The following is a 26,261-nucleotide window of genomic DNA, read 5'->3' on the forward strand; positions in this document are numbered from 1 at the left end:
GCAGGCTCTGGGTTGGAGTTTGGGTGCCGGCTCTGGGGTGGGGGTTCAGGCTTTGGAAGGGAGTTTGGGGGTGGGAGGGGGCATGGGAAAGGGGTGGGGATGCAGGCTATGGGAGGAGGTGGGGGGGTGCAGCCCTTACTGGGGGCTCCTAGGCAGGGCAGACTGGGGGGGCCTCCGTGTGCTGCTACCCCCAGGCACAGCCCCTGCAGCATCCTATTGGCCACAGAGGCACTCGGGGCGAGAGCAGTGTGGGTAGACACAGACCCGCCCTCCCCAGGGACCGAAGGGAGAGGCCGGCAGCCATGTGTAGCAAGCAGGCAGGAAGCTGCTCAGCTCCGCTGTGCTGCCTGGTGGTGGGTGGGGGCCCTGAGCTGTTTTAAATTGCCTGGGGGACAAGCGGTGAGGGGAGCAGCCAGGGGTGGAAGGTGGGGTCGAGGGAGAGACCCGGCCGCAAACATTGCTAGAGCTGGGTCCCGGGCCAGGAATATCCCTGGTGCCGAGGCACCAGGTGCCCACAGAATTCGCCACCCATGACCCTATTGATTTCAGCAATGTTCCAGGTGGATGCTTATGTGGATGTAATTGCAGAAGCACGGCCTAAAAGACAAATATTCAAATACAGACTAGGAAACTCAGATGGACTTGGCTTCATATCGTGTCTTTAAAATAAGACCCCCCACCACACATTACCTTAAGAAGATATTAAGGTTGCAATGTCTCACTCAAAAGTTAGGAAATGCCCGAAGTAAGGTTGCCTGTGCAAACTTAATTCAGCCCCCTGGTTACATGCATTATGATACAGTCTTTAATTACTTGATTACACACTATTTTTCCCAAAGGAAAAATATACTCCGTGCCATCTTTATTATTCAAGCCATGATCTGAATACAGAATTATTCATTTCCTCATAGGCTTTTCTGTGCTGCTCATCACAATGGTATCTGAGTGATTCATAAACATTAACTGATTTATTTTCATAGTATCCCTGTGAGGTGGGAGGGAACTGAGACACAGAGAGATTAAAATCAAGTGTCCACTAATTTTGGTTGCCTAGGATCTGATTTTCAAGGTACTTAGCATTATATAGGATTGTACTGATTCAAAGCAGCACTCCCATCGACTTCAGTTGCAGCTGTGACTGCTTAGCCCCAGTGTTGCAAGTAGAGCCCTCAAAAAATGACGAACATACAATGGCCATCTGAGAAAAGTTTGCTTTAAGTGACTCACCCGAAACTTTGTGGAAGAGGCAGCAATATAATCCACTTCTCCACGGCAGCATTCAACTGGCTTAACCATGAAACCACCCTTGCTCTACCTGCAATCCCCTACTTCACTACATTCATTCACTACACTCCTTCCAGCTTTTGCACAAAATGAGACAGGGCACTTACAGACAACAGTCTCCTTCACTACCCAACCCTGATTCAGTCACAGAACTTGGTCCATCCTGTGTACTGAATGAAGCAGGATTCTGTGGAAAAATAGAATGGGATCACATAATTAAAGACTCTCATAATGCATATGCAGAGGTAGCCTTAATACTGGTATTTCCTAATTTTTAACTGCTTGCCTTTTCAATCTAGCATTCGTTTAACATAGTGTGTGTATACTATATAATTTCCTAGGTTTCTCAAAAAACTGCAAACTTTAAAAATAGAATTTCAGTCATGCAGAATCATACTGGGTCATTAACAGGATTGGAACCTTTAGATCCACTGCACAGACCCCTTCCACTTCAACTACCTGAGTAACAGATAACAGTACTTGGTCCTCATCCACTATACTAGACAGAGGGAGATTTGAGATACAGGGATGTTTGCTGAGAGCACAGGAAGGGTGATGAGACTCAGGAGTCTTGGATTCCATTCCAGGTTTTGGAGAGAGCGTGTTCCAGTGATCAGACTCTTCTGCCTGTTCGCCCTCTTCCCCCAGCCCCAGGTCGACCCCTTTCTGTCCCTGCACCAACTCCTTCTTATACCCCCACAACTGCTCCTCCTCGTGGCCTGAGTCCTGTCTCTTTGCTGTGTCCGTCCCCAGTCTCGCCCTCGAGGCTCCGCATTCAACCTCCAGTCTCCCCCGCCCCCGTACGAAAAGCGGTCGAGTTGAGGTTGGGTTTAGCCCACACTCTGGCTGGGTGACAGCCTGGAGGCAGGAGCCCAGAACCCGTCCAGCTAAAAGTGCTTCCTAAGGCCAGCGCGCGCAGGTCTGGGGTAGCTAACACGTGTTAGCGAACCCGGTGCGAGACGCAACCCCGGCCCCTCTCCGCACGCGGGACACCAGCAGCGCTCTCGGCCCCTCGCCTGCTTGTCGGACTAGCTCCCTGCACCCCGCCCGCGGCCCTAATTCAATCCTCCTCCTCGGGCCTGCCTGCCCAGCAGGCCCCGGGGGCAACGGGCCAAGATAAAGCAAGTCCCAGCCTCCTCCGCCTGGGAAAACGGCGCCTCCAGCCCGCGGAACTGATTCCACTTCCCCGAGCTGGAGTCAGCCAGGCAGGGAAATTCCCACCGCACCGTCGCGGCGGAGAGCGGCGGCCCCAGGAGGAATGCGCTGGCTGCCCGCCCGTCAGCCTTGGCGGGGGTGAAGCACCCGGCCCCGGCCCGAGGCAGCGGCGCAGTCCCCCGCGCCGCCGGTCCCCAGAAGGAGCCTGGGAAGCGCAGCCCCCTCCCGCTCCAAGCCGCCGTTCCCGTAAAGCCAGCTGGGGGCGGCTGATTCACCGCGGGGGCAGCTGGCGAGCACGGAGTCGGGCCAGTCCCCGCTAACCCACACGGCAGCCCGGCCCAGCTGCTAAAACTCCCAGCTTCCCAATCCCTGGTGAGCGAGCGGGGAAGGGAAGGGAGGGCTCTGCATGCGGCGTGTGCCCCGCTTCAGGTGCCTTCCCCTAGCCAGGCTAGACGCCTTCGTAGCGAGCCCGCGGCTACCCAGCCCCCGGCAGCTCCAGCAGCCAAGGCAGTGAGTACCCCTTTCCCCCACCCCCTCCTGCTGGCCCTCTCTCCCGCTCTCTTTACTCCGTTTATTTTCCAGGGCAGGATGATTCCTGGGCACTTAACATGGGTGGTGATTTGAGGGACGGTGGGAGTTCAAATTTATCTCCCCCACACACCATCCATGGCCAACAAAAGCCCTTGTGGTTCCACTGGTGGCGTTTGAAAGTGGGCTTTTCTATCACTAGCAAGTCTTTATTGCAAAGGTCTCCTTTTTGAATTTCAAACCTCCTATTGCTTGGTAAGGGTCTAATTAATTAACACATCCTGCAGTTTTGTTCTCCGACTCCTCTTTCGGTGACCCAGAGAGGGATGAATATTTTGCCCACAAATTAGGCCTAATTAGGGCTGTCAAGCAATTAAAAAAATTAACTGTGATTAAGTGCACTGTTAAAGAATGATAGAATACCATTTATTTAAACATTTGTGGATTTTTTTACATTTTCAAATCTATTGATTTCAAATACCATACAGAATACAAAGTGTACAGTGCTCACTTTATATTATTTTTTATTACAAATATTTGTAAAAAACAAGAAATAGTATTTTTCAATTCACCTAATATGAATAATGTAGTGCAATCTCTATCATGAATATTGAATTTACAAATGTAGAATTATGTACAAAAAATAACTGTATTCAACAATGTAAAACTTTAGCGCCTATAAGTCCACTCAGTCCTATTTCTTGTTCAGCCAGTCACTCAAACAAGTTTGTTTACATCTGCAGGAGATAATGCTGCTTACTTCTTGTTTACAATGTCACCTGAAAATGAGAACAGGCGTTCGCATGGCACTGTTGTAGCTAACATCACAAGATATTTACATGCCAGATGCGTCCATGCCGATGACACATTCTGCTTGATTACAATCCAAAGCAGTGCAGAAAGATGCATATTCATTTTCAACATCTGAGTCTGTCGTCATCAGCAGAAGGTTGATTTTCTTTTTTGGTGGTTCAGTTCTGTAGTTTCCGCATTGGAGTGTTGCTCTTTTAGACTTCTGAAAGCATGCTCCACACCTCATCCCTCTCAGATTTTGGAAGACACTTCAGATTCTTAAACGTTGGGTGGAGTGCTGTAGCTATCTTTAGAAATCTTACATTAGTACCTTCTTTTGTCAAATCTGCAGCGAAAGTGTTCTTAAAACGAACAACACGTGCTGGTCATCATCCAAGATTACAATTCTCCCCAAATTTGAGTAGCAGCCGTGTTAGTTTGTATTCGCAAAAAGAAAAGGAGTACTTGTGGCACCTTAGAGACTAACCAATTTATTTGATGCATCCGATGAAGTGAGCTGTAGCTCACGAAAGCTGATGCTCAAATAAATTGGTTAGTCTCTAAGGTGCCACAAGTACTCCTTTTCTTTTTGCGAATTCTCCCCAAGGAGTTCAGTCACAAATTTAATTAACGCATTTTTTTTAACGAGCGTCATCAGCATGCAAGCATGTCCTCTGGAATGGGGGCCAAAGCATGAAGGGACATACTAATGTTTAGCATATCTGGCATGTAAATACCTTGCAATGCTGGCTACAAAAGTGCCATGCAAATGCCTTTTCTCACCTTCAGGTGACATTGTAAATAAAAAAACGGGCAGCATTATCTCCCATAAATGTAAACAAACATGTTTGACTGGCTGAACAAGAAGTAGGACTGAGTGGACTTGAAGGTGCTAAAGTTTTACACTGTTTTGTTTTTGGGTGCGGTTATTTTTTTTGTACATCATTCTACATTTTGTAAATTGAACTTTCATGATAAACAGATTGCACTTCAGTACTTGTATTAGGTGAATTGAAAAATACTATTTCTTTATCATTTTTACAGTGCAAATGTTTGTAATAAAAAATAAAGTGAGCGCTGTACACTTTGTATTGTGTTGTAACAGAAATCAATATATTTGAAAATGTAGAAAAACATCCAAAAATATTTAATAAATTTCAATTGGTATTCTATTGTTTAACAGTCCGATTAAAAGTGCGATTAATTTTTTTGAGTTAATCGCGTGAGTTAACTGTGATTAATCGACAGACCTAGGCCTATTATCTGACACACCAACTTTGATTCATTTATCTTCCATTTTTTCCAAGCATAGTCCTTAATCATATCAGCATGGCCTTTACTGTTTGGAGTAATGTAGTCTCACTGTCTGGTTCTCTTGCACCTGTTTATAACATTTATTACTGAAAGCAAATTAACCTACTTTCCACCACCATTTTTTTATTATATGTTATATGAAAGTTCACAAGATGTTACAATACTTTTTACAAATGAGGTTACAACTAGGGTAAATTTGTAGCCTCAAATATTCCAACCGTGACCATAAAGTGGCTGGTGTGTTACTCTAGACACATTTGTCATAGAACTTAGAAAGAATGTTGGGAGGGGGAGCTAAAAGCTGGATCCTGACACTTGTTGGTCTCAGTGCAACAATTTCTACTGCATAAATAGAGAAAAAATATCAATGCTCCTCTTCAGACACCCTGACCCTGATGCATCCTGGCCCAGCAATACAGTCAAATACGACATCTAGTATCTGCTGGAGCAACTAATACTTGGTCCCGATACTTTGTTTCGTTGTTTAAATACATTGTTCCAGCAACAACAACAAAAAGCTGAACACATCCCAACAACGATGCTGCAAATCCTGCTGCTAGATCCTGCCAGATTTTGGCTCCAGTTTCCAAGATGCCACTACTTTAGAGAACATGTTTACCTGCTCCTACTGCATCTCAGAAATCCAGACCTGGACACATCTGATCACAATAGCCCTGCAAAAACTCAGCTTTCTCATCTGGATCCTGTCAAATCATACCAAATTTTGGTCACAAATGCAACTGTAAGTCAAAACAGAGGAAAGAAGTACTGTATTGCTTCTGCTGTCTCTCTCTCCTCATCCCCCACACTTACTTCAGCAAACCTCAACATATTTGGGTGGAAGCAAGCAGCAAAAACTTCAATAGATCACCTGTATCCTGCTGGATCAGGCTAATTTTTGGTTGCATGTCTCCCTCCCCTCCACGCCTGCAACCCACATTGCCCCCCTTTTACCACCCTAATTTAGGAGATATGCAATTTCCCCTAGTCCAGAGTAAACCAAATCCCAACATCAGTTCACATAGCTGATTCCTGAAGTAGATCATGATACTAGCACTCTTATTGCTGCAGGATCCCTTACGTTGGGCTACTGATTCCATCAGTATCAGTCACAGACCTGGACCCTGGCACTTTACAGACTGCGATATAGCATGTCTTCCTTGAGAGGTATGGGGAGTGCAAGGACTTCACATATTTGAAGAGACACATGAGCATGTAATGCTCTTTTTTGGGGGGGCGGGGGGGGAATAAAAGCCTTCACAGGAGACTATTATTAATTACATAATATCTTCCCTGTTTGGGTAATAATGCATGAGGTTAGGTTTCTAAAGAGCTTTGTATTTATCAGAAAAACAAGAGTAAGTGATGACTTAAGTACAACTTTATGTGTCTAGGAGACCTGAATGGTATCCGTTCATTTCTTACATATGCATTTTTAGAAGCCTGTTATTTACCCATTAAACACAACAGCTCATGAGATGCTTTCTGTTTCTCTCTCATGAAGATTTTATATATATATATTCAGAAAAAGACTGCATATGTAAAAGAGATTGACTAATTTGTAGAATTCAGCTGTGTATTTTTTCAAAATACTAAGAGTTAGCAGGTCATATTATGACTAGTCAATGCCATATTTAATTTCTTAAGGGTTCTATTTGGTTCCAGGCTGCCTCAGTGGATGCTACTCCACAGAATCTTTGTGAGCCTCCAAATACATACTAAGAACAAAGTAAAGGAGTACTTGTGGCACCTTACAGACTAACAGATTTATTTGAGCATAAGCTTTCGTGAGCTACAGCTCACTTCATCGGATGCATTCAGTGGAAAATACAGTGGGGAGATTTATATACATAGAGAACATGAAACAATGGGTGTTACCATACACACTGTAACGAGAGTGATCTCTTAAGGTGAGCTATTACCAGCAGGAGAGCGGGGGAGGAGGGAACCTATTGTAGTGATAATCAAGGTGGGCCATTTCCAGCAGTTGACAAGAACGTCTGAGGAACAGTGGAGGGGGGGGGGAATAAACATGGGGAAATTGTTTACTTTGTGTAATGACCCATCCACTCCCAGTCTTTATTCAAGCCTAAGTTAATTGTATCCAGTTTGCAAATTAATTCCAATTCAGCAGTCTCTCATTGGAGTCTGTTTTTGAAGTTTTTTTGTTGAAGAATTGCAACTTTTAGGTCTGTAATCAAGTGACCAAAGAGATTGAAGTGTTCTCCAACTGGTTTTTGAATGTTATAATTCTTGATGTCTGATTTGAAGATGTCATCCCATGTAGCGCAAGTAGAGTAGGGGCATTAGGGGACGAGAGCTGAGGAAGCGTTGTTCTAAGTCAGCCATAAAAATATTGGCATACTGTGGGGCCATGCGGGTACCCATAGCAGTGCTGCTGATTTGAAGGTATACATTGTCCCCAAATGTGAAATAGTTGTGTGTGAGGGCAAAATCACAAAGTTCAGTCACCAGGTTTGCCGTGACATTATCAGGGATACTGTTCCTGATGGCTTGTAGTCCATCTTTGTGTGGAATGTTGGTGTAGAGAGCTTCTACATCCATAGTGACCAGGATGGTGTTTTCAGGAAGATCACCGATGGATTGTAGTTTTCTCAGGAAGTCAGTGGTATCTCGAAGATAGCTGGGAGTGCTGGAAGCGTAGGGACTGAGGAGGGAGTCTACATAGCCAGACAATCCTGCTGTCAGGGTGCCAATGCCTGAGATGATGGGGCGTTCAGGATTTCCAGGTTTATGGATCTTGGATAGCAGGTAGAATACCCCTGGTCAGGGTTCCAGGCGTGTGTCTGTGCGGATTTGTTCTTGTGCTTTTTCAGGGAGTTTCTTGAGCAAATTGTGTAGTTTCTTTTGGTAACCCTCAGTGGGAACAGAGGGTAATGGCTTGTAGAAAGTGGTGTTGGAGAGCTGCCTAGCAGCCTCTTGTTCATATTCCGACCTATTCATGATGACGACAGCACCTCCTTTGTCAGCCTTTTTGATTATGACGTCAGAGTTGTTTCTGAGGCTGTGGGTGGCATTGTGTTCTGCACGGCTGAGGTTATGGGGCAAGTGATGCTGCTTTTCCACAATTTCAGCCTGTGTACGTCGGCGGAAGCACTCTATGTAGAAGTCCAGCCTGTTGTTTCGACCTTCAGGAGGAGTCCACCCAGAATTCTTCTTTTTGTAGTCTTGGTAGGAAGGTCTCTGTGGGTTAGTATGTTGTTCAGAGGTGTGTAAAAAACCTGTGTAAAAGAGTATGTTACTGCAGAGGAGATCTAGTAACTTAAAAGTGAAAAAGACTTCCAGCCTGCCAGACCTATTAGCACAACGTTGAAACTGTTAAAGAGTCATGCAAGTGGTAATAAAGCCATTTAACAGGCATTTGACAAACCCCAGGCATATTCCTGTCAATTTCTGAATTTACTGACAAAAGCAGTTGTGCATTACTGTAATATTTACTCAGAACATGTTAGTCTACAGAACCTTAGTTTAAAATTTGCTTAAAAAATATTTCATTAGTGAGTTGGTGAAGATTATAAAATCACATCTCTAAAAAATCCTTGCATAGATTTTTAGATGCACAATCATCTTTAGCCTTAAATGCTTGGATCTTCAGACATACAGTTTTTTAAATGACAGGTTTCAGAGTAACAGCCGTGTTAGTCTGTATTCGCAAAAAGAAAAGGAGTACTTGTGGCACCTTAGAGACTAACCAATTTATTTGAGCATGAGCTTTCGTGAGCTACAGCTAATATTTTTTACAAGCTAATGAAACTTGTAAATAAAAATATGTCAAATTAGCAGTAAACTGTAAAATAAAAGACTTTGGAAACAGGGCCTGATTATCATTTATAGTAAAGGTATTGTACAGCACTCTGGCATGGGTCTTAAAGTGAGTTTTCATTCACGTGAAGTGAGCTGTAGCTCATGAAAGCTCATGCTCAAATAAATTGGTTAGTCTCTAAGGTGCCACAAGTACTCCTTTAGTTTTTTAAATAAATCCTTCAAAAGACCACATTTATCTAAAATACACATTTTAATTTTAATTACTATAGAAAAAAAACTTGCTTCCAAAATCTTCCTGTCCTTTTGATCCATCCCTTTCTCCCTTCTCCCCCTTGCCCCGGATGAAGAGAGCCCTTATAGAGACAACACCCCTTTCCTTCCAGATAGCTGGACAGAGAGTTTCCCTTTCTTTACTTCTGACTATCTGATGAACTAGTTTTAAAAGAACCCTCCAGCAAAATCAGTACCTAGTAAGATATAAAATCCTTTATGCCATGCCTAAAATCCATGGAAAAATATTTTTTAAAGTTGGTGAAATTTCATAAACATGTCTATTGTTATGGAGATCACACAAAGTAAAATAGTGTTCCCTTTTTCTAAGGGCAATGAACATTGTTATGAACACACTAAATCTCTGTGACTTATTATTTTAAAATAATGTCTTTGTTTCAGTGAGTTAAATATGTAGTGATCTGGAATGATTACTTTATGAAGGCTTAAGAGTACATTTAAAATATAAAATCAGCTTAGAAATACTGATTAAGAAAATGTAAAAAAGAGAAGAGCTGCATCATGTATTCCATAATATTTAATGTTGTATTCAGCAAGACAGCTGACTTGCCCTTACTACAAAGTTTTTGGAAATAAATCTGACAAACTTCAGGGCATATCAAAAAACCTGTGACTGACATTTATTATTCACAAGTTTAGTGCTTTTAATTAGGTACCTTCTGCATGTCCAGTCTTCACCATCTGGCTTGCAGTGGAAAAGTGCTACATTTTCTTTAGAAAGAAATTGCAGAAGAGTGTTTTTTTTCAAATGTCATTTGGGTTCAGGGATTTGGCTGGAAGGTGGTGAGCAGGGTGAGGGAGGGAAGAGAGAAGGGAGACAGTGGGGAGGGATGGGGCCTGTGCAGAGTGGGGGCGGGACCTGGGGCAGAGCAAGGGTCAAGTATATGCGGGGCAACAGGCAGAAGAGGTGGGCTGGGGAGCTAGCCTCCCCAAGTGGCAGCTTCACCCACTGCCCATGACAGCAGGTAAGAATGGGTCAGCTCCCGCACACGCAGCGTGCACTGCAGTCTCCTTAGGCAGGGGCCGTATTCACAGAGCCGAATACGCTGGCGCTGTGCATTCTGTGAGAGGGAGAAGGTACAGGGGTCTCTGCGGGGAACGATGACTCTCCACCACCGTGAGGCGGGCAGGTGTCTTGGTATCCTTTGCTGCCTCCCCTCTGCCCCCCGGGCTGCCGTCAGGCATAGGGGCACCAGTTTCATAATACTGCATAGGGAATGCTCCTGGTGGCAGCATTCCATGTGATTCTCCCAACCCTTGCAACTCCTCTCACTGCACAGAGCAAAACCTACGTTGTCACAGAGCAGCATTAGATTACGAGTTTCCTTTGGCTGCTCTTCACACGTTTTCCTGAGGAAAGAGAGAGAGTGAGAAGAGGAAAACAGGAAATACGTGCAGGGTTGCGAGAGAGAGAGAGAGAGAGAGGAGTAAGCCAGGGAAAGGGAGAAAGGAATTAGCAAAGTGGGACTGAAGGACAAGAAAATTGCAGAAGAAAGTCCTACAGGGAAAAACTCAGCTGAAACCTGGTAGGTATTTGTGTTAGCATATTGTTTTTCAGAGTAACAGCCGTGTAGTCTGTATTCGCAAAAAGAAAAGGAGTACTTGTGGCACCTTAGAGACTAACCAATTTATTTGAGCATAAGCTTTCGTGAGCTACAGCTCACTTCATCGGATACATAAAATCCGATGAAGTGAGCTTTAGCTCACGAAAGCTTATGCTCAAATAAATTGGTTAGTCTCTAAGGTGCCACAAGTACTCCTTTTCTTTTTGCATATTGTTTTTAACAGTTTTCTTTGGTTTGTTTTTGCTTTTGAAAAGGACAGGCCTTTTAGAATAATGTCCCGTACTTCGGACACTCTTTGTTATCATTTGTCTTTTCTTTTTTTCCTCTTCAGCTGCAGTTTCTTTATTTCTGTCATCATCTGTCTCCTACGGTTTCTTTTTTTTGTTTTGTTTTTTAATTCCTTCACTGTCACACTCACTTTCATGCTTGACAGTTCTTAAGCCGGACCTGAAAAGGGATGGGAAGGATTGGTATAAGCAATGTTGCTGTTAAAGGGTTCTTCCCATAGCCATTGCGGGGAAAGGGAAAGGTAACATGTTAGTCGGGACAGTTCTTGAAGGAATAAGGTTGGTGGATTGCTAGGTGTGCCTAACATCAATTATCAACTATCCGATGAAGTGAGCTGTAGCTCACGAAAGCTTATGCTCAAATAAATTTGTTAGTTAGTCTCTAAGGTGCCACAAGTCCTCCTTTGACTTTTTATCCCCTCTACAAATCAAACCTTTCTTCATAAGCTGACCTCACTCACATGAATTGAGTTTGCATTATCAGGTTTTAAAAGTCACAAACTGAGGGTCCTTAAACTTGAGGAAACAGGCCAAACAGAGAGCAAACATTTCAAAGAATAGTGGAAACTTGGATCCTTAGCTGGTGTAAAATGGCATACCTGTACTGAAACCAATAGAGCTACACTGATTTACACCAAATGAGGATCTGACTCTGGGTGCTGAAATGTCCAGAAGAAAAATGTACATGACTAAAATAAGGAGAAAAAAATATTTGGCAAGTAATCAGTTAGCCTTGTGTGTATTTCTGATTTTAGTGCAGATGTGAAAAATACTGTTATGCAAGCATGCAAATTCCGCTGTTTATTGTACTATGGAAAATATTTTTTTTAAAACCCACAATTTAGTAAAATAGTTTATTTATGGAATTAATTTCTTACTGGTAAAATTTATGTAAACAGGCATCTTTGCAGACACAAAATTAGCCCATAAATGTAATTTGAAGCAGCAGATTTTTCTCTTCAAGCTAATGAAACTTGTAAATAAAAATATGTCAAATTAGCAGTAAACTGTAAAATAAAAGACTTTGGAAACAGGGCCTGATTATCATTTATAGTAAAGGTATTGTACAGCACTCTGGCATGGGTCTTAAAGTGAGTTTCATTTAACATCCATTTAAGGCCCCATTATATTACTAGAGTGGTGTAAAGCGGTTTAGTGTAAATAAATCTACTCACATATAGCCTATTAAATCTACACATATACAGCTTGGTCCTGTTGTGCCATACTCTAATATGGGACTGTATGTGCAGGTCACAGAATCCATCCCAAAATATGATGCTATCTTTTTAATCTAATCACTGAGTGATACTAGTATAAAATATTTGGTTGAACCATCGTAGTCAACTACCAAAGAATTGCTATTTCAAAATATGGAATTATTTTGATGACTCAAGTAAATGGCAAGGAAAAAGTATGAAAATTCCATGTCTACCTTATTCAGGCTACTCGAGTGAGAGTTAATCTTAAAATGACTGTTCAAGAATTATGTTTTATTGAAATTGAATTTGCATTTTATTCCAAGGTTGCAATTCTTTTTGTCCTCATGATGACAGCTGTGCATGTATATTGCCTTCCTGTGTGTTGCTTCCTGATCCCTGTTCCTGTTCATTTTCTGGCTCTCTAAACTCAGTGTTCCAGTTCCTATTCCTGTGTATGTACATAGCATTGGGTGTGTGCAGTTACCCAGGGCCTGCTGCTACAAACCTGCCATTTGTACTGTTATTATGTTTTGTTCACACTGTTGCTGACTTGCGTGGTTCATGGTTATTATATGTTTTGGTTTGATTGACCACTTACTTGCTTTGATTTCCTTGTGTTTTGGGATAACTGTTCTGGGGTGGACCAGAGTGTAACATTATGGTAACGAGTGCTTCTATTCTGCAACACATGCTACCTGCACATCCTTTGGCTGTTGACTGGCAATACTTTATTTGGAATTTTCTAAACTATGTGCAGATTCTGAACTTTCTGATGCTGCTAGATTACCCTCGCTACAGAACTGCTTAGCCCATGATGCCGTTGATATTTATGATGGACTCCCAGAGCCCAAGTCCTCCTTAGTCACTGAGGCGCTGCACAGCCACGTCAATTTTGGGACTGGAGATTCTGTTTTGCTAAAGAGGAAAACATATGTTGAAGCTTGCCAGCAGTCCAACAAAACCATATGTGAGTTTGCGTATCATTTGTTGTGGTTGGCCCAGGACTGTGAATTTGGGAACATTATGATGACTATGCTGAGGGATATTTTTGTGACTAGCATAGCCAAGGACTCCCTGGGTGAACAGTTACTGGCTGAAGATGTTAGAGCTCTAACTTTTGATGCTTCAGTTGCTAGGAGTGAGGCATTTGAGAGGGCTCGGGTTGAAAGGGGTCTGTGTCTCAGACTGCTGCTACCTTTGTGTCTACCCTTAAACTGTTGCCGGCACCCAGTGCCGAGAGGCTGAACAACAGCTTGAGTTGGTTCGTTACCCGGTGTGCTACACCCAATAATCACAACGGGATGGAGAAGCAGAAAAGTTTATTTGCAGCTGCAAAAAGGTAGAGGGAGAATAAAATCTCAAATCCTGCACCCAGAGCAGGAAGTTACACTGGCTTTTATACATCCTTTTTCCCAGCATACTTATCCAATAGCAAGCTGCCCCAAGTATCCATATAGCCAGCCAATCCAGTTACCAGCTAGTTCCCTGATTCTCTGTATCATTTATTAAACTATACATAAAGCTGCTTTATTCAGCATTGTTCTTCCATATCTGCCCTGTGTGGCCTTGCTTAGTTTCAGGCAGTCTGACTCTGCAACATATTGTTGCAGATTCTCAGCATAACTGCTGTGTGTGCCTCCAGGCGGGGGGGCCAAGGACACTTGGGCCTAGTACGCGGAGCTGCTGCGAGTGGCTCCAGGCGGGAGGGGGGGCCAAGGACACCTGGGCCTAGTGCAAGGGGTCTTCATCGACACTCGTGGTCTTCCATCCCCTCGAGTTACCTAGTGGCCATCCCCCAGTGTCCCCAACAAAATCATTAGCTGCTCCTGCTTCCATCACCCAAAGAAAGTCATATAATTCTACCTACTCCTGCTCCACACCCTCAGCAGCAAAAGTTGCCAGCTTCTCACTGTTTCTGCTGTGGTAGTACGAGTCACTTGGTCAACTTCCCTGCCTGCCTGTATAGAACTGCTGTGTGTTGGGCTCGTGGGAATGAAGAACACTTTAAATTAGAGTACTGTCGTATACTGGTTCGCAATGATGGGAGGCCTGAAATGCATGCTGTAAACATGGAGCCACATGAGACCACTTTTATCAGGGACTCTGATGTTTCCTTTCATATGGCAAGGCCCTGGGATCCCATATCAGATAAATTTATGATATACCTCTAAATGCATGGTGGATACAGGTGCCAAAGTTAACATTCTTCCCTCTGGATTAGTTCACAGTCTGGAAATTTGCCTGAATACAATGGTTATAAAAGGATGGAATTTGTACGCTTTGCAGACAGTGGGTGAAGCTATATCCTCTGTGCTCTACAAAGGCATAGCCTTGACTGCAATGTTTTATGCTGTTAAAGACACTTTGTGAATGCTGCTCTGTTGCGCTGTTTATAATGATTATTTTTATGAAATAAGTGATTGACAGTAATTGGTATTAATCATGAGGTAGTTTGTTTACTACAGGTATTTGCAATCTGAAGCTTTTGTATAAATGAAGATTGAATGTTTATGGCTCTGTGGAAGACACTTGAGTCAAAGCATTAGCTATAACTATATATTTTACATATTAAGAATTCTGTTTGTTACCTAATTCCTAATCAGATGTTAGTTATTTAAATGTTTAATACATATTTTTTGGTTTTTAATGGGGTGTTATAGCCTTTCTCCTTGTTATTTGGTTTAATTAACTACAATCACATACAAATATGATCAAAATATAGCATTATATTAGATCAGTGGTTCTCAAACTTTAGCAACCCGAGGACCCCCATTTTGGTTTAACATTTTTCACAGACCCCCAAACCCCCCACTTAGCTCCAGGCCCCACCCGCACCCACCTCTTCCCCCGAGACCCCACCCTGTCCCCCCTCTTCCCACTCTACTCCTGCCCCTTCTTGTCCCTGCCTCTTTCTGCCCCGTCTCCACCTCTGCCCCTCCTCTTCCTGCTCCTCCCCTAGCATGCCCCATCCCCGCTCCTCACCCTCCCTCCCAGCGCCTCCTGCATGCCAATAAACAGCTGTTCCTCGGTGTGCAGGAGGCACTGGGAAGGAGGGGGAGGAGTTGAGCAGCAGGGTTGGCAGACCCCCTGGAGTACCCTCGCAGATCCCAGTTTGAGAAACGTTACATTAGATCATTATAGTGCTGAATGCTGCAGCTAGCTCAGGAATATATATGATGCATAGAAAGGAATATAATATTGTACCAACCATTCTTAATGTATAATAAGTAACAATACAATATCCTAAATGAAATGCACTAAATCAATTGATGCTGCACATGGATGGAGTTAGGTGGTCACATTTGTATTCATTTTTAGAAAGTAGTTTAAAATTTCAGTTTAGATAAAAACTTTTTTTTTTAAACGAAAGTAGTTTAGGCAAAAGGCCTGATGTTGCAGTTCTTACTCAGTCAAAATTCCCAGTGAATTTAGAATAATAGAACCATAGGGTTAGAAGGAACCGCAAGGGTCATCTAGTCTAATCCCCTCCCAAGATGCAGGATTTGTGTGTATACCATACAAGACAGATGGCTATCCAGCCTCTTTTTGAAAACCTCTAGTGAAAGAGATTCCACGACTTCCCTAGCAGTTTATTCCATTGTCCTACCATACTTACAGTTAGGAAGTTTTTCTTAGCTGGTTACGTCTATGACATCAAAGTCAAAGAACAGAAGTGCACGCAAATGCAGATGTGCTCTCTCGCCTGCCCATGCTAGTTGAAAGGCGACCTGTAATCAAGACAGAATTTATCAGATTTGTCAACTTTTTTCACATTAGGTTTGCCCCAGTGACTTGTTTAATGGAAAGTTAGCTTGTATAAGGACTACAGGATTGACCCCCCCTGGTTAGAGATAAAGACCAGATAATTTCTGCTTTCTCATTTCATTGTGTGTGTGTCATGAGTGAGCTTGATCCTATAAATTGCTGAGTATGCTAGCTCCAATCTAGAACAGCACTTATGTAAATATTTAATTTTAAGTTGCTAGGACTGCTGATGTGCTTATGGTTAAGCATGTACGTAAATGCTGTGCTTAATCAGGGCCAGGGTATTCAGCATTTCACAATATCAAGCCCATAATGAGCAACAAATCAGATAAAATAATTTGGGCTAAATCCTACAAAACACTACAAGACATGACTCCTTTTGGGCTTAATTATCTTCAAACTGATACTAGTGTAAACAGGGAATAATGCATCTGAAATAAACAGAGTTATACTGGCATGAAATTGGTGCGAGTGCAAACAGACTCAGCACCCTGACTTTAAATGATTTTTCCCCTAAATAAGGAGAGAAAGAGCTGTGTCTCTGAACTCCTTTGGTATAATTGAAATAAAATCCATTAAATAGAATGTTGTCTGAGGTTTAATGTTACTTGCTTTGAAAGGATTCTGCTTAGTTGCATATTGCACTTATGCAGCAGAGACCATCCATTAGTCTATCAGAAAGGGAAATTTGTGCAAAACTCATATGAATAATTTTCCATTGATCTCTCTTAAATTAGATCAGCTAGAAAAAAAATTTCTAAACTTTTAACAGTGCAAATAACTGGTTTGCTATAGCTAGCTCTTGCAGCGGTCCTTTGGTTATATGTGAATTCACTGAATATGAACATACTATGTGTTATAAGTAGGGAGATCAATTATTTGGCCAAACAGTACAAAAATTCACTCCACATGACAAATTAATATATCCCTGAATCGGTAATATTTTAAACAAATAAAGTAGGTATTTCCATTCCTTTGACCCCTCTTAACTGGCAGTCTCATACAACTAGATTCTGTGTTCACTTACTTCAGCATAAATGCAGGGAAACTCATTGAAGTCGGCGCTCGTAGTACAGTATGTAAAGATAATTGATGTTCAAATTTGGGAGAGTCCACTGAATACATTTGTACTTGTAAGAATTTTTTACAGTGGGTAGGGGAGTGGTTTTTCTTGCTTCCCTAGCATGAGAAATTAAACCAAAATTGCTTCTGCCTGTGTCTTTAGAAAATGAAAGATTGCATAGCACTGTTCAAAGAGAGTTGAGAATAACCTGAATATCCTAATCAGCATTTTCTCTCTCAGTAAAACAAGTTCTAATGTCCAGCACTCTGTGGCTTATTGTAAGCAGGCACTAGTTCCTCTCTTTGTCTACATTCAGTTTACTGTAATTTATTATTTTGTAAAGTAACCCACATGGTTTCACATAGCGCTTTTCAGATTCTGTTCTACCTGCGAAGTGAGCCTGACAAAGCTATAGTTATCAGTTCTTTGAGTCTTGGACAGACATGAGAACAGTGGATTTATGTTGCGTGCATCCACAAAGACATCTTATTAGCTTTCTTTAATCTTATAATCTATGTATGTTAGAGTTTTTAGAGAAGTTTTCCATGCCGGCTGTAATAGATCTATACACAGTATGGTTTAAACACAGATTTTACTTTTAAAGCCTTGTGCTAATACAGAAACAAATGTGGCTGCATTCTGTTTGCCTTTACTAGAATGAGACAAGCAGCAGCATCAAATTAGATGAGCAACAGTTCAACTCCTGCTACTACATGCAGTGCTTTAGGGCAGGGGTTCTGTGCTTCAACTTTTCCTAAACAGTAACATGAGATTGGAATGCCATAGCTGATTCATGCTTTGGGGGTTTTTCTCTCTGATCAGCATTTCTTTTACCATCAGGAATTGTCCTTTTCTTGTACTAGGTTAAGATTACCACAATTGTTTATTTCTCATGAGATGAGTAAACCCAGCTCCACCACAAATATTCTATAGTTGGCAGTTTTAGTTAGTGATAAATTGAGGAGATTTTGTCCTGATTTTTGTAGTATGTATGTGTCAGATGATGGTTAAAACTTAAATAATGTCACAGGTCACATCATTGACACAAAGAACAGATGGTGACATCAACACCATGATTATCACAGGAACATGAGCATCAGCTAGTATTTCATGGTTTAAACAATTTTGAAGAAAGCAGAATGCAAATGGGAAGATCCTCTTGACTGAGTGGAAAAGAAAAACTTCCAAAGAGGAGGTTTGATTTTGCAAGTTTCTGAGCACCCATTAACCAATTCAAAGAGTCCTCAAATAGAGTTGACCTAAATCAGGTCCATTAAGCATGGAGTACTTTTCACAACTGCCCAGGGATACTAAGTTGGAATAACTGTTTCCTGTGGAAAATATCTTCTGCAGTGACAGGGCAAGGTGTTGAGACTGTGATGGGAATTGAGGGTGCTATGTATCTCACAACATCAGACAATCAGACCATTAGGTTCCAATGTTGCAAGTCAAAGCAGAATTCCTACCTATCGCAATGTGAGTTCCAGAGAGCAACTCAGCCTGTAAATGGTTTAGACAAGGCTGTGGGTAATTTCCGGAAAGGCAGAGAACTGTACATTTATGTCATATTAAAGCAAAGTGTGAAAACAAAATGTTTTCATTTAATTTCAAATAGGTGCTAAGGGTTTGATCCAAAGCACACTGATGTTCATGGGAGTCTTTCCATTGACTTCAGTGAGCTTTGACTCAGAACCTGTGTAAGGCAGATTTTGGTCCTAGAGCCACACGGTATTTTACAATTTTGTTGTTGTTCTCTCCTTGCTGAGGGGAATCTCTCTTTCACTTACATGGCAGACCCCTAGGAGATAAGATATGTGGAGCTGAGGATGAATATTCATGTTTATTGTTCAATTTAGTAAGATTTATTCCTTGAAAGGAAAACCCTCACAGCATTTTAAAGACCGATTGTTTTGTTAAATTAGCTTAATTTAATCTTTGATGGGATTTGTGGATGTTTCCACATAGTGTAACCAGATCCAAAAAGATAACTGTAATTTCTCTTTATGTCTTGTTTTCCTTTGTTCATGCTTCCTATATTTAAGTGATATGAGGCTCAATTTTCTAGCATGAAATTCAAACTAAAAGAAAGTTTATTCTTTCACAATTTGTCCTTTTCAGGAGAAGGTGGATAACTGATGGATAATTTTATGCTTTGGACAATATTCCTCTACACGGCGTTGTGCTTCAGTATATACCAAGGTCAAGGTAGAGATCTGAATGCATGCTTTTTACTTAGAAATGCATATACAACAAATAGAACTTTCTCTGTAGAAATTAGGGCTGGCTCATTTCCAGCTCTACTGTTATTAGGTAACCTATCATGCTAATAAATCAGTCTGTCTTCATTACAAAGCATGAGGGAGGGTCAAAAGCACCACAGTTCACCTTGTAAAATTACCTTTTGTTAAATCAATAATTCACGTTGATTTGAAATCAGACACATTTATCTATCTACTACTACTTTTCTCAGCCATTTTTGACCTGTATTTTCTTCTCTGGATTATTCATTTCCAATTTGCCCAGTTTTGTACTCCTCCAAGACTCCTTCATGTGACACGGAGGCCCATTGCTGCCAGCTTGCAAAGGGTTCATTGTTCTGTAACAGCAAATCCAAACAGGCCTCACAAACTCATTACACTTAGCGCACCACTTTTAGAGTATTTATCCAAAAAGGAAAGGAGTACTTGTGGCACCTTAGAGACTAACAAATTTATTTGAGCATAAGCTTTCGTGCTCACGAAAGCTTATGCTCAAATAAATTTGTTAGTCTCTAAGGTGCCACAAGTACTCCTTTCCTTTTTGGATAAATACAGACTAACACGGCTGCTACTCTGAATCCTATCCAAAAAGGGTTATTGAAGTCTCTAATCAGGCATACTGATCCTCATAATTGTTGTGAGATGTATGTACAGATGATATTAAGGAGTTATGTAAGGAGTACTGAAAATATGTTTTAGGGATATGTCTCAGGCAGGGTTGACATACCGGTTTTGGCCAGACAAAGGATGTAGTCACATGTGTACTCGATTCATATGTTAAAAAAGAATTGTAAGCCAACACAATGGAATCTGGTTTGCATACAATGTCAACATGAAGATGTAAGTCAACATGGAGCCAGCACACCAGGGAGTAAACCGCATGGGGTCATCCTGACTCTGGGGAGAAAACAATGACTTTGGGAAGTATAAGGAGAAGGCAGAAAGATATCCTTCATCCCTCACTGAAAAAACAAAAAAGACAGCAGTTTTTGCATTTATGAAAGGGGGATCCACATCGTGTTGGTTGGAGATGTTGAGAGAGAAACCCTCTCACCTAAAACAAATTTAGACAACAGTTTAGCCTGTTAAAGTTAAGTTTAGATTGTAGAAAGCATGGTATACTTTTTGTTTTATATGTAACCATTTCTGTTTACACCATTATACTCATTCATTATCTCTTAAATCTTAGCCTTTGATAATAAACTTATGATTGTTTTCACTGTAAATATATCTCAGTGCTGTGATGTTATATTGCATCTGATCCTCAGTTGAACCAAACAAGCTGATGTTTGTACCGTTCCTTTGGGAACAGCTTAGCTGGTAATTTTTGGGAGTGTCCAGTGGTTAAGGGCTGGACGCTACAGGGGAAGTGCTTCAAGGGGGTTCAGGGGTTGGGATGCACCTATTGCAAAGTAAGGGCTGGCAGAGCCCTGAGGAGATTGTTTGTGTAGCCAACAAATGGGTGACGTCAGGGAGCTGATGCTCACTTAAACACAAGCAAGTCTCTCTCTCTCTCTCTCTCTCTCTCACTGAGGCAGGGGGATAACAAGGTGACTCACAGTTCTGGGCATCCCAAGGAAGCATCACACTTCTTGTTGCATTTGTCTTGGTTGTCTCATCCATGTAAATGTCAGCATTGGTCTTCTGCCTTCTAGTCACACTTATCCAAATCTTAGGGCTAAATCCTCAAAATTTTGCACCACAAATGCATGTGCTATTTCCGGACACGAGCACATATGCATATGCTTAGATGGCAAGGGAAATTGTGTGGACACCTTTCACTAAGCCTGTGTATATTTAAATGAACATGGCTTGTAACAATAGTTTTGGAACCATGCACATGAATCCATAATTAAAGCATTGCGTAGGTTATTGTGTTATTGTATTTTCAGTGGTTATCATGAAAAGACAGCAGTTACCAAGGGCTGATCTACACTAGAAAAGTTATACTGGTTTGACTATATTAGTTTGGTGGCTGATTTTTTGCATAGTTATATACTCCTGGGGCAATTCTGCACCTAAAAATTCTGTGCACAATATTTTAAAATTCTGCATATTTTATTTGTCAAAGTAATGCAGTATAATCACTCTAGTTTCAACTATTTTGGCAATTTATTTAAACTACAATACAATGGATGGAGATTGGGAATGGGGAGCATTGAATGAAATCCCCAAATCCCCTTGCCTAATAGTAATGTAGATAGGTTTCACCCTTTATTTCTAGTTATTAGTCAACAAATATATGCAGCCATATGCTCAGTGTTACATCATGGGCAACTGAAGAGCAAGTGAGGACTGGGGAATCAAATTCATAATTTATATTGGCTACTGACCATCTCCAGAAAAGGAAGTAGCAAACAGTTCATGGAGCACATTTCGATAGGAAATTTTTTCTGTCCAAAAAGTTAGACCAGTTCTAATTGCTAAAGCAACATATGCATTTATAAGGCCATACTATCCTTTACACCACTCTGGCAATGTAAAGGAGCCTTAAAATTTTTACACCTGTTTTATGCTCCTGGGGGAATTCACAAAGACAATGGGAAAAATTCACTAAGCAGACAGGCTGCTATACTCTGCTCTCCTGAGGAGACAGAGCCTGTCCCACACCTACCTCCTCAGAAACACCCCGAAGCCCTGCCCCACCACATCAAGCGTGCTGCGAGAGGGACAGTGTGTCTCTTTCTCTCACACACATGACTTCCTAAACCCCCTCCCTCCCCTCACCACTCCCAGTGATTTACATTTCTACTGGCTGCTCCGGGCACCTGAACCAATCTGCCTGCACTGCTGGGGATGGGCATGTGACCACTCTTGCAGCTTCCCTTTGCTTCACCGTCAGAAGCCCTTTTTCTGTAGGAAGCAAAGAAATCTGTGGGGGACATCAATTCTGCGCATGTGCAGTGATGCAGAATTCTTCCAGGAATAAACAGTTATATTAGCTCTAGTGTGGATGCAATTATACTGGGAGACAGGTGCTTATACAAGATCAGTATAATTAAAGCAGAAAAACATTCTAATGTAGACAAGCCATTATCTGAGATACCACAGTTATTTCCCTTTTCTAAAAATCTCCATCACAGAAGTGCCAATTGATGGTTTCTTAAAGGAGTTGACTCTGTATGTGTAAGTGTAAATTAAAGGAGGAAAGCTTCTAATCCACTTATTGTAACTCAAATGTCTGTAGAGTCTTGAACTAGAAAATGAGCCCTTACAAGCACAAGAGTAGTGCTCAAAAATGCAGGCTGCAGCAGACCCATTAAGATCAGAAAACTGAGAGTGATCTACAAAGTTTCTTGAAACATGCAAAGTTTGACCATGTTTTTAATGAACAATCCACAGATTGTTCTGCAACTTGCACTTCTGAGCTTTTCTTAGTTAGTGAGGATGTTGATTTGGGTTTGTCAGACTTGTTGAATGTCAGAGTCTCTGATTCCAGCACGGAGTTTAGTGCTGAATTGTTGGGACCCAGAGTGTCTGAAAGTTGTCCATTAGTTGCTAGTGCAACTGTTATGGGCATGGATGCCGAAAGAGGTTCAACTATTGAAAGCATGGGGCAGAATTTTGACTTTGACAAGGCAGATCTGGCTACTTGGCCACAGGAGATTAATTTTGTTCACTATTTTTTCATAGAGAACAGTCCTGTTGCTAATTTAGAACAAGACTTTTTGCCTAGCAAATGCAAAGGAAGGCAAGTATTAAAGTCATGGTTCTCAAAAGTTCTAATGGGAAGTTACACCAGTAAGCTTGGTTGATGTACAGTCGGACTTTTACCTTTGCTTTGTTTGCTTTTCCAGCCACATTCTTCATCTTCTTTTGCGCACTGTCAAATTGGGTTCACTCTCTTTTTTCCATCTTAGTGAGCATGTATGCCAACATGAGTGTTCAAAGGAACACATTGCTTATTGGATGGATCTGGTTGGAAAAGGGTCTCACAAAAGGCATGCAAACCTGCTGTAAGTTGTAGAAGGACGCGTGGAACATTATTTTGCGTCATCTCATGGGTAATTTGCTGCACTTAATTGAGAGGTGAGGTGCAGTGCAGATGAGAAATTATACAAGCCTCGTAATGGCAGTGTCATAAATATAAAGGGAAGGGTAACCACCTTTCTGTATACAGAACTATAAAATCCCTCCTGGCCAGAAGCAAAACCCTTTCACCTGTAAAGGGTTAAGAAGCTAAGATAACCTCGCTGGCACCTGACCCAAAATGACCAATGGGGAGACAAGATACTTTCAAAGCTGGAGGCGGGTGGGAAACAAAGGGTCTGTCTGTTTGTGTGATGCTTTTCATAACTCCTTAAGTTAGTAAGTAATCTAGCTAGAAATGCGTTAGATTTCCTTTTGTTTAATGGCTGGTAAAATAACTGTGCTGAATGGAATGTATATTCCTGTTTTTGTGTCTTTTTGTAACTTAAGGTTTTGCCTAGAGGGATTCTCTATGTTTTGAATCTGATTACCCTGTAAGGTATTTATCATCCTGATTTTACAGAGGTGATTCTTTTACTTTTTCTTTTAATTAAAATTCTTCTTTTAAGATCCTGATTGCTTTTTCATTGTTCTTAAGATCCAAGGGTTTGGGTCTGTGTTCACCTATGCAAATTGGTGAGGATTTTTATCAAGCCTTCCCCAGGAAAGGGGGTGTATGGCTTGGGGGAATATTTGGGGTGGGGGGGGAAAGACGTCTCCAAGTGGGCTCTTTCCCTGTTCTTTGTTTAACACGCTTGGTGGTGGCAGCATAGGGTTCAAGGACAAGGCAAAGTGTGTAACTTGAGGAAGTTTTTAACCTAAGCTGGTAAGAATAAGCTTAGGGGGTCTTTCATGCAGGTCCCCATATCTGTACCCTAGAGTTCAGAGTGGGGAAGGAAACTTGACAGGCAGTTTTTGGGTTTACTTGAATTGCTTGCAAGTCATGATAGTGTGTTGTAAGTGCTATGAAAGCGCCCATTGATCTCCCTGGCTACATTCACAAAAGGCCTTTAGCTGGGAGCTCCCTAACACAGAAACAGCACTGTGTATTTTTTTGTTGTCTTTGTGCAACTGCAGATGCTTATGAAAGGTGTTTTAGCAACGTAAAATTAATTATGATTTAAGAACATAAATGATACAGGAAAGGTTAAGCGATCTCACAGTTTTTCTATAGAGAACTCAAACAAAGCGGATAGATTCAGAATATCTGATTACTGAGATTGCTTCAGGGAAGGCTAGGAAGGTTCCTTTGTAAAAGAACTTGATGATGATAGCATTTTTGTGGGGTGGGAGGGTGATGGAGGGGTAGGATTTGAGTTTTTAAACCAGCACCAGAACACTCTTGGCATGGCACTACAAGGAAGTCTAGCAAATCCCTACCAAACTCCATGTTCTTATAATTAAAAAAAAATGAAGTAACCAGAAGTTGGGTCTCTGTGACATTACCCAGGCTACAATCTGGACATCTGAACAGCGGTGTCCCCTCAACTCTCCAACCTGGGGTGCATTTTACATTGCTCTGCTGTGAGAACAATCACTCCTGGCCTATTCACACACAGCCTCTAGCATGCAAAATCACTCCCAGCTGGATTATATGAGTGCTCTAGCCAGTCACTCCTGAATTAATTGCAGAGCAACACCAGCAAATTCTCAGTCCTAGACTTGTTCCCAGAAATGTGCTTCTTGTACTGCCCAGCACCCTCCTGGACAATACAAGCTCATAGAAAGTCTGTCATTTCATTAATAGAAAATGATATGTACAAATGCTGTTATCTCAAATGGAGGTTCCCAAACACTTCAGTCCATGGAAACCTCCAGCTGCTCCATTGCCAATATGTAAGGTTCTCGCAAAACCCCTTCTTCCTGCCAAAGAATGTCCACTTAACTAGGTGATGTTCCACTTGATTTTCTTGATACCTGGTTGAGGTGTTGGCTAGCATTTTGTTTCTGGGGAACTGGTCTGAAGCTATTTTTCTAAACTTGGGACATGTCTTAGCAATTTCGTACAGTAGAATCATATAACTTTACATACAATGTTGACACACATTTTACCAGGACATAATGTTCCGCAGATTGAGTTTTCAAATGATACCTCACAAGGCATAATTTGTACAAAATTTATCATGATCTTGTAAAAAGGATGAACATGGGGTACAGATTGTCAGTGTCTCCATGCCATATGTTGCCCATGTGGTGAATGTAGTTCTTCAATCTTTGGAATGTTATAGTTGTCACATGCTGAATTCCTAGAATGTACAGTCTTCTTCCTACTTCCATCTTAGTCCACATAAATGGACTTTTACCCAAGTTAAACTGATACAGGGTGGCTTCCTAGTCTCCTGGAGAGCAGCCTCCCTGAATACACACACACCACCACCCGTAAAGTTCAGGACATCTCTAGTTATGTTCATATTATTTTTAGGGGTCCCAAATGCTAAGGACTGCATATGTTTGCCTGCTGCTTTTAGTATGTTAATTAGCATGACCCATTTCTGTTCCTTTTCCACCTGCATTGCTTTACTGATATTCTGTACATGGAGGCATCCTTGTCTCTCTCTGTGGGGTGAACCGCTTCATCTTAGTCCTGTTCTGGTTGTGGCTCTGCATTGTAGTTCCTCTGATCGGTGAAAGGGCCTTTTTCACCTTCTTCTTTTCTAATTCTACTTCCTCTGCATTCACATCAGGGTAGCTCTTATCTTCCTCCAGCAGAGGTACCTTTGAGGAGCCAGCCTCTCTCTTTGCATATGTCCAGTTCCCTTTGCAAGGCAGCCACTTCAGCCTCTAGGATTTCTAGCTTTTATCCATCTCAGAATCAGATTTCAATCCTCCCTTCCTTTGAGGGTACATCTACACTGGAATACACGGTATGGCCATGTCTGGCCTGGGTCAGCTGACTTGGGCTCACAGGAGTAAAAATTGCTGGATAGACATTCAGGCTTGGGCTGGAGCCTGGGCTCTGGAACCCTCCCCCCTTGTCTACACAGCAGTTTTATAGTTCCGCAGCC

The 26,261-nt window shown here is 41.9% G+C and overlaps 1 protein-coding gene across 6 annotated transcripts in view; it reads left to right on the plus strand.

Moving 5' to 3' along the window:
* Positions 1-2,606: 2,606 nt before the first annotated feature.
* The window catches only part of OSMR (oncostatin M receptor), a 66,118-nt gene continuing 42,463 nt past the window's right edge, over positions 2,607-26,261 (plus strand). For 2 of the 6 annotated variants that reach the window (XM_073343812.1, XM_073343817.1), the window contains exons 1-2: positions 10,226-10,676; positions 19,148-19,234. In XM_073343812.1, the coding sequence (XP_073199913.1) occupies positions 19,165-19,234 (70 nt within the window). In that variant the 5' untranslated portion in view covers positions 10,226-10,676; positions 19,148-19,164. Of the gene's footprint in view, positions 2,950-5,575; positions 5,816-10,225; positions 10,677-13,047; positions 13,169-19,147; positions 19,235-26,261 lie in introns of those variants that run through there. The other 4 variants (XM_073343813.1, XM_073343814.1, XM_073343816.1 and 1 more) reach the window with 4 other exon arrangements.

The sequence above is a fragment of the Lepidochelys kempii genome, chromosome 5 (genome assembly GCF_965140265.1).
Source record: "Lepidochelys kempii isolate rLepKem1 chromosome 5, rLepKem1.hap2, whole genome shotgun sequence".
Classification (NCBI taxonomy): Eukaryota; Metazoa; Chordata; order Testudines; family Cheloniidae; genus Lepidochelys; species Lepidochelys kempii.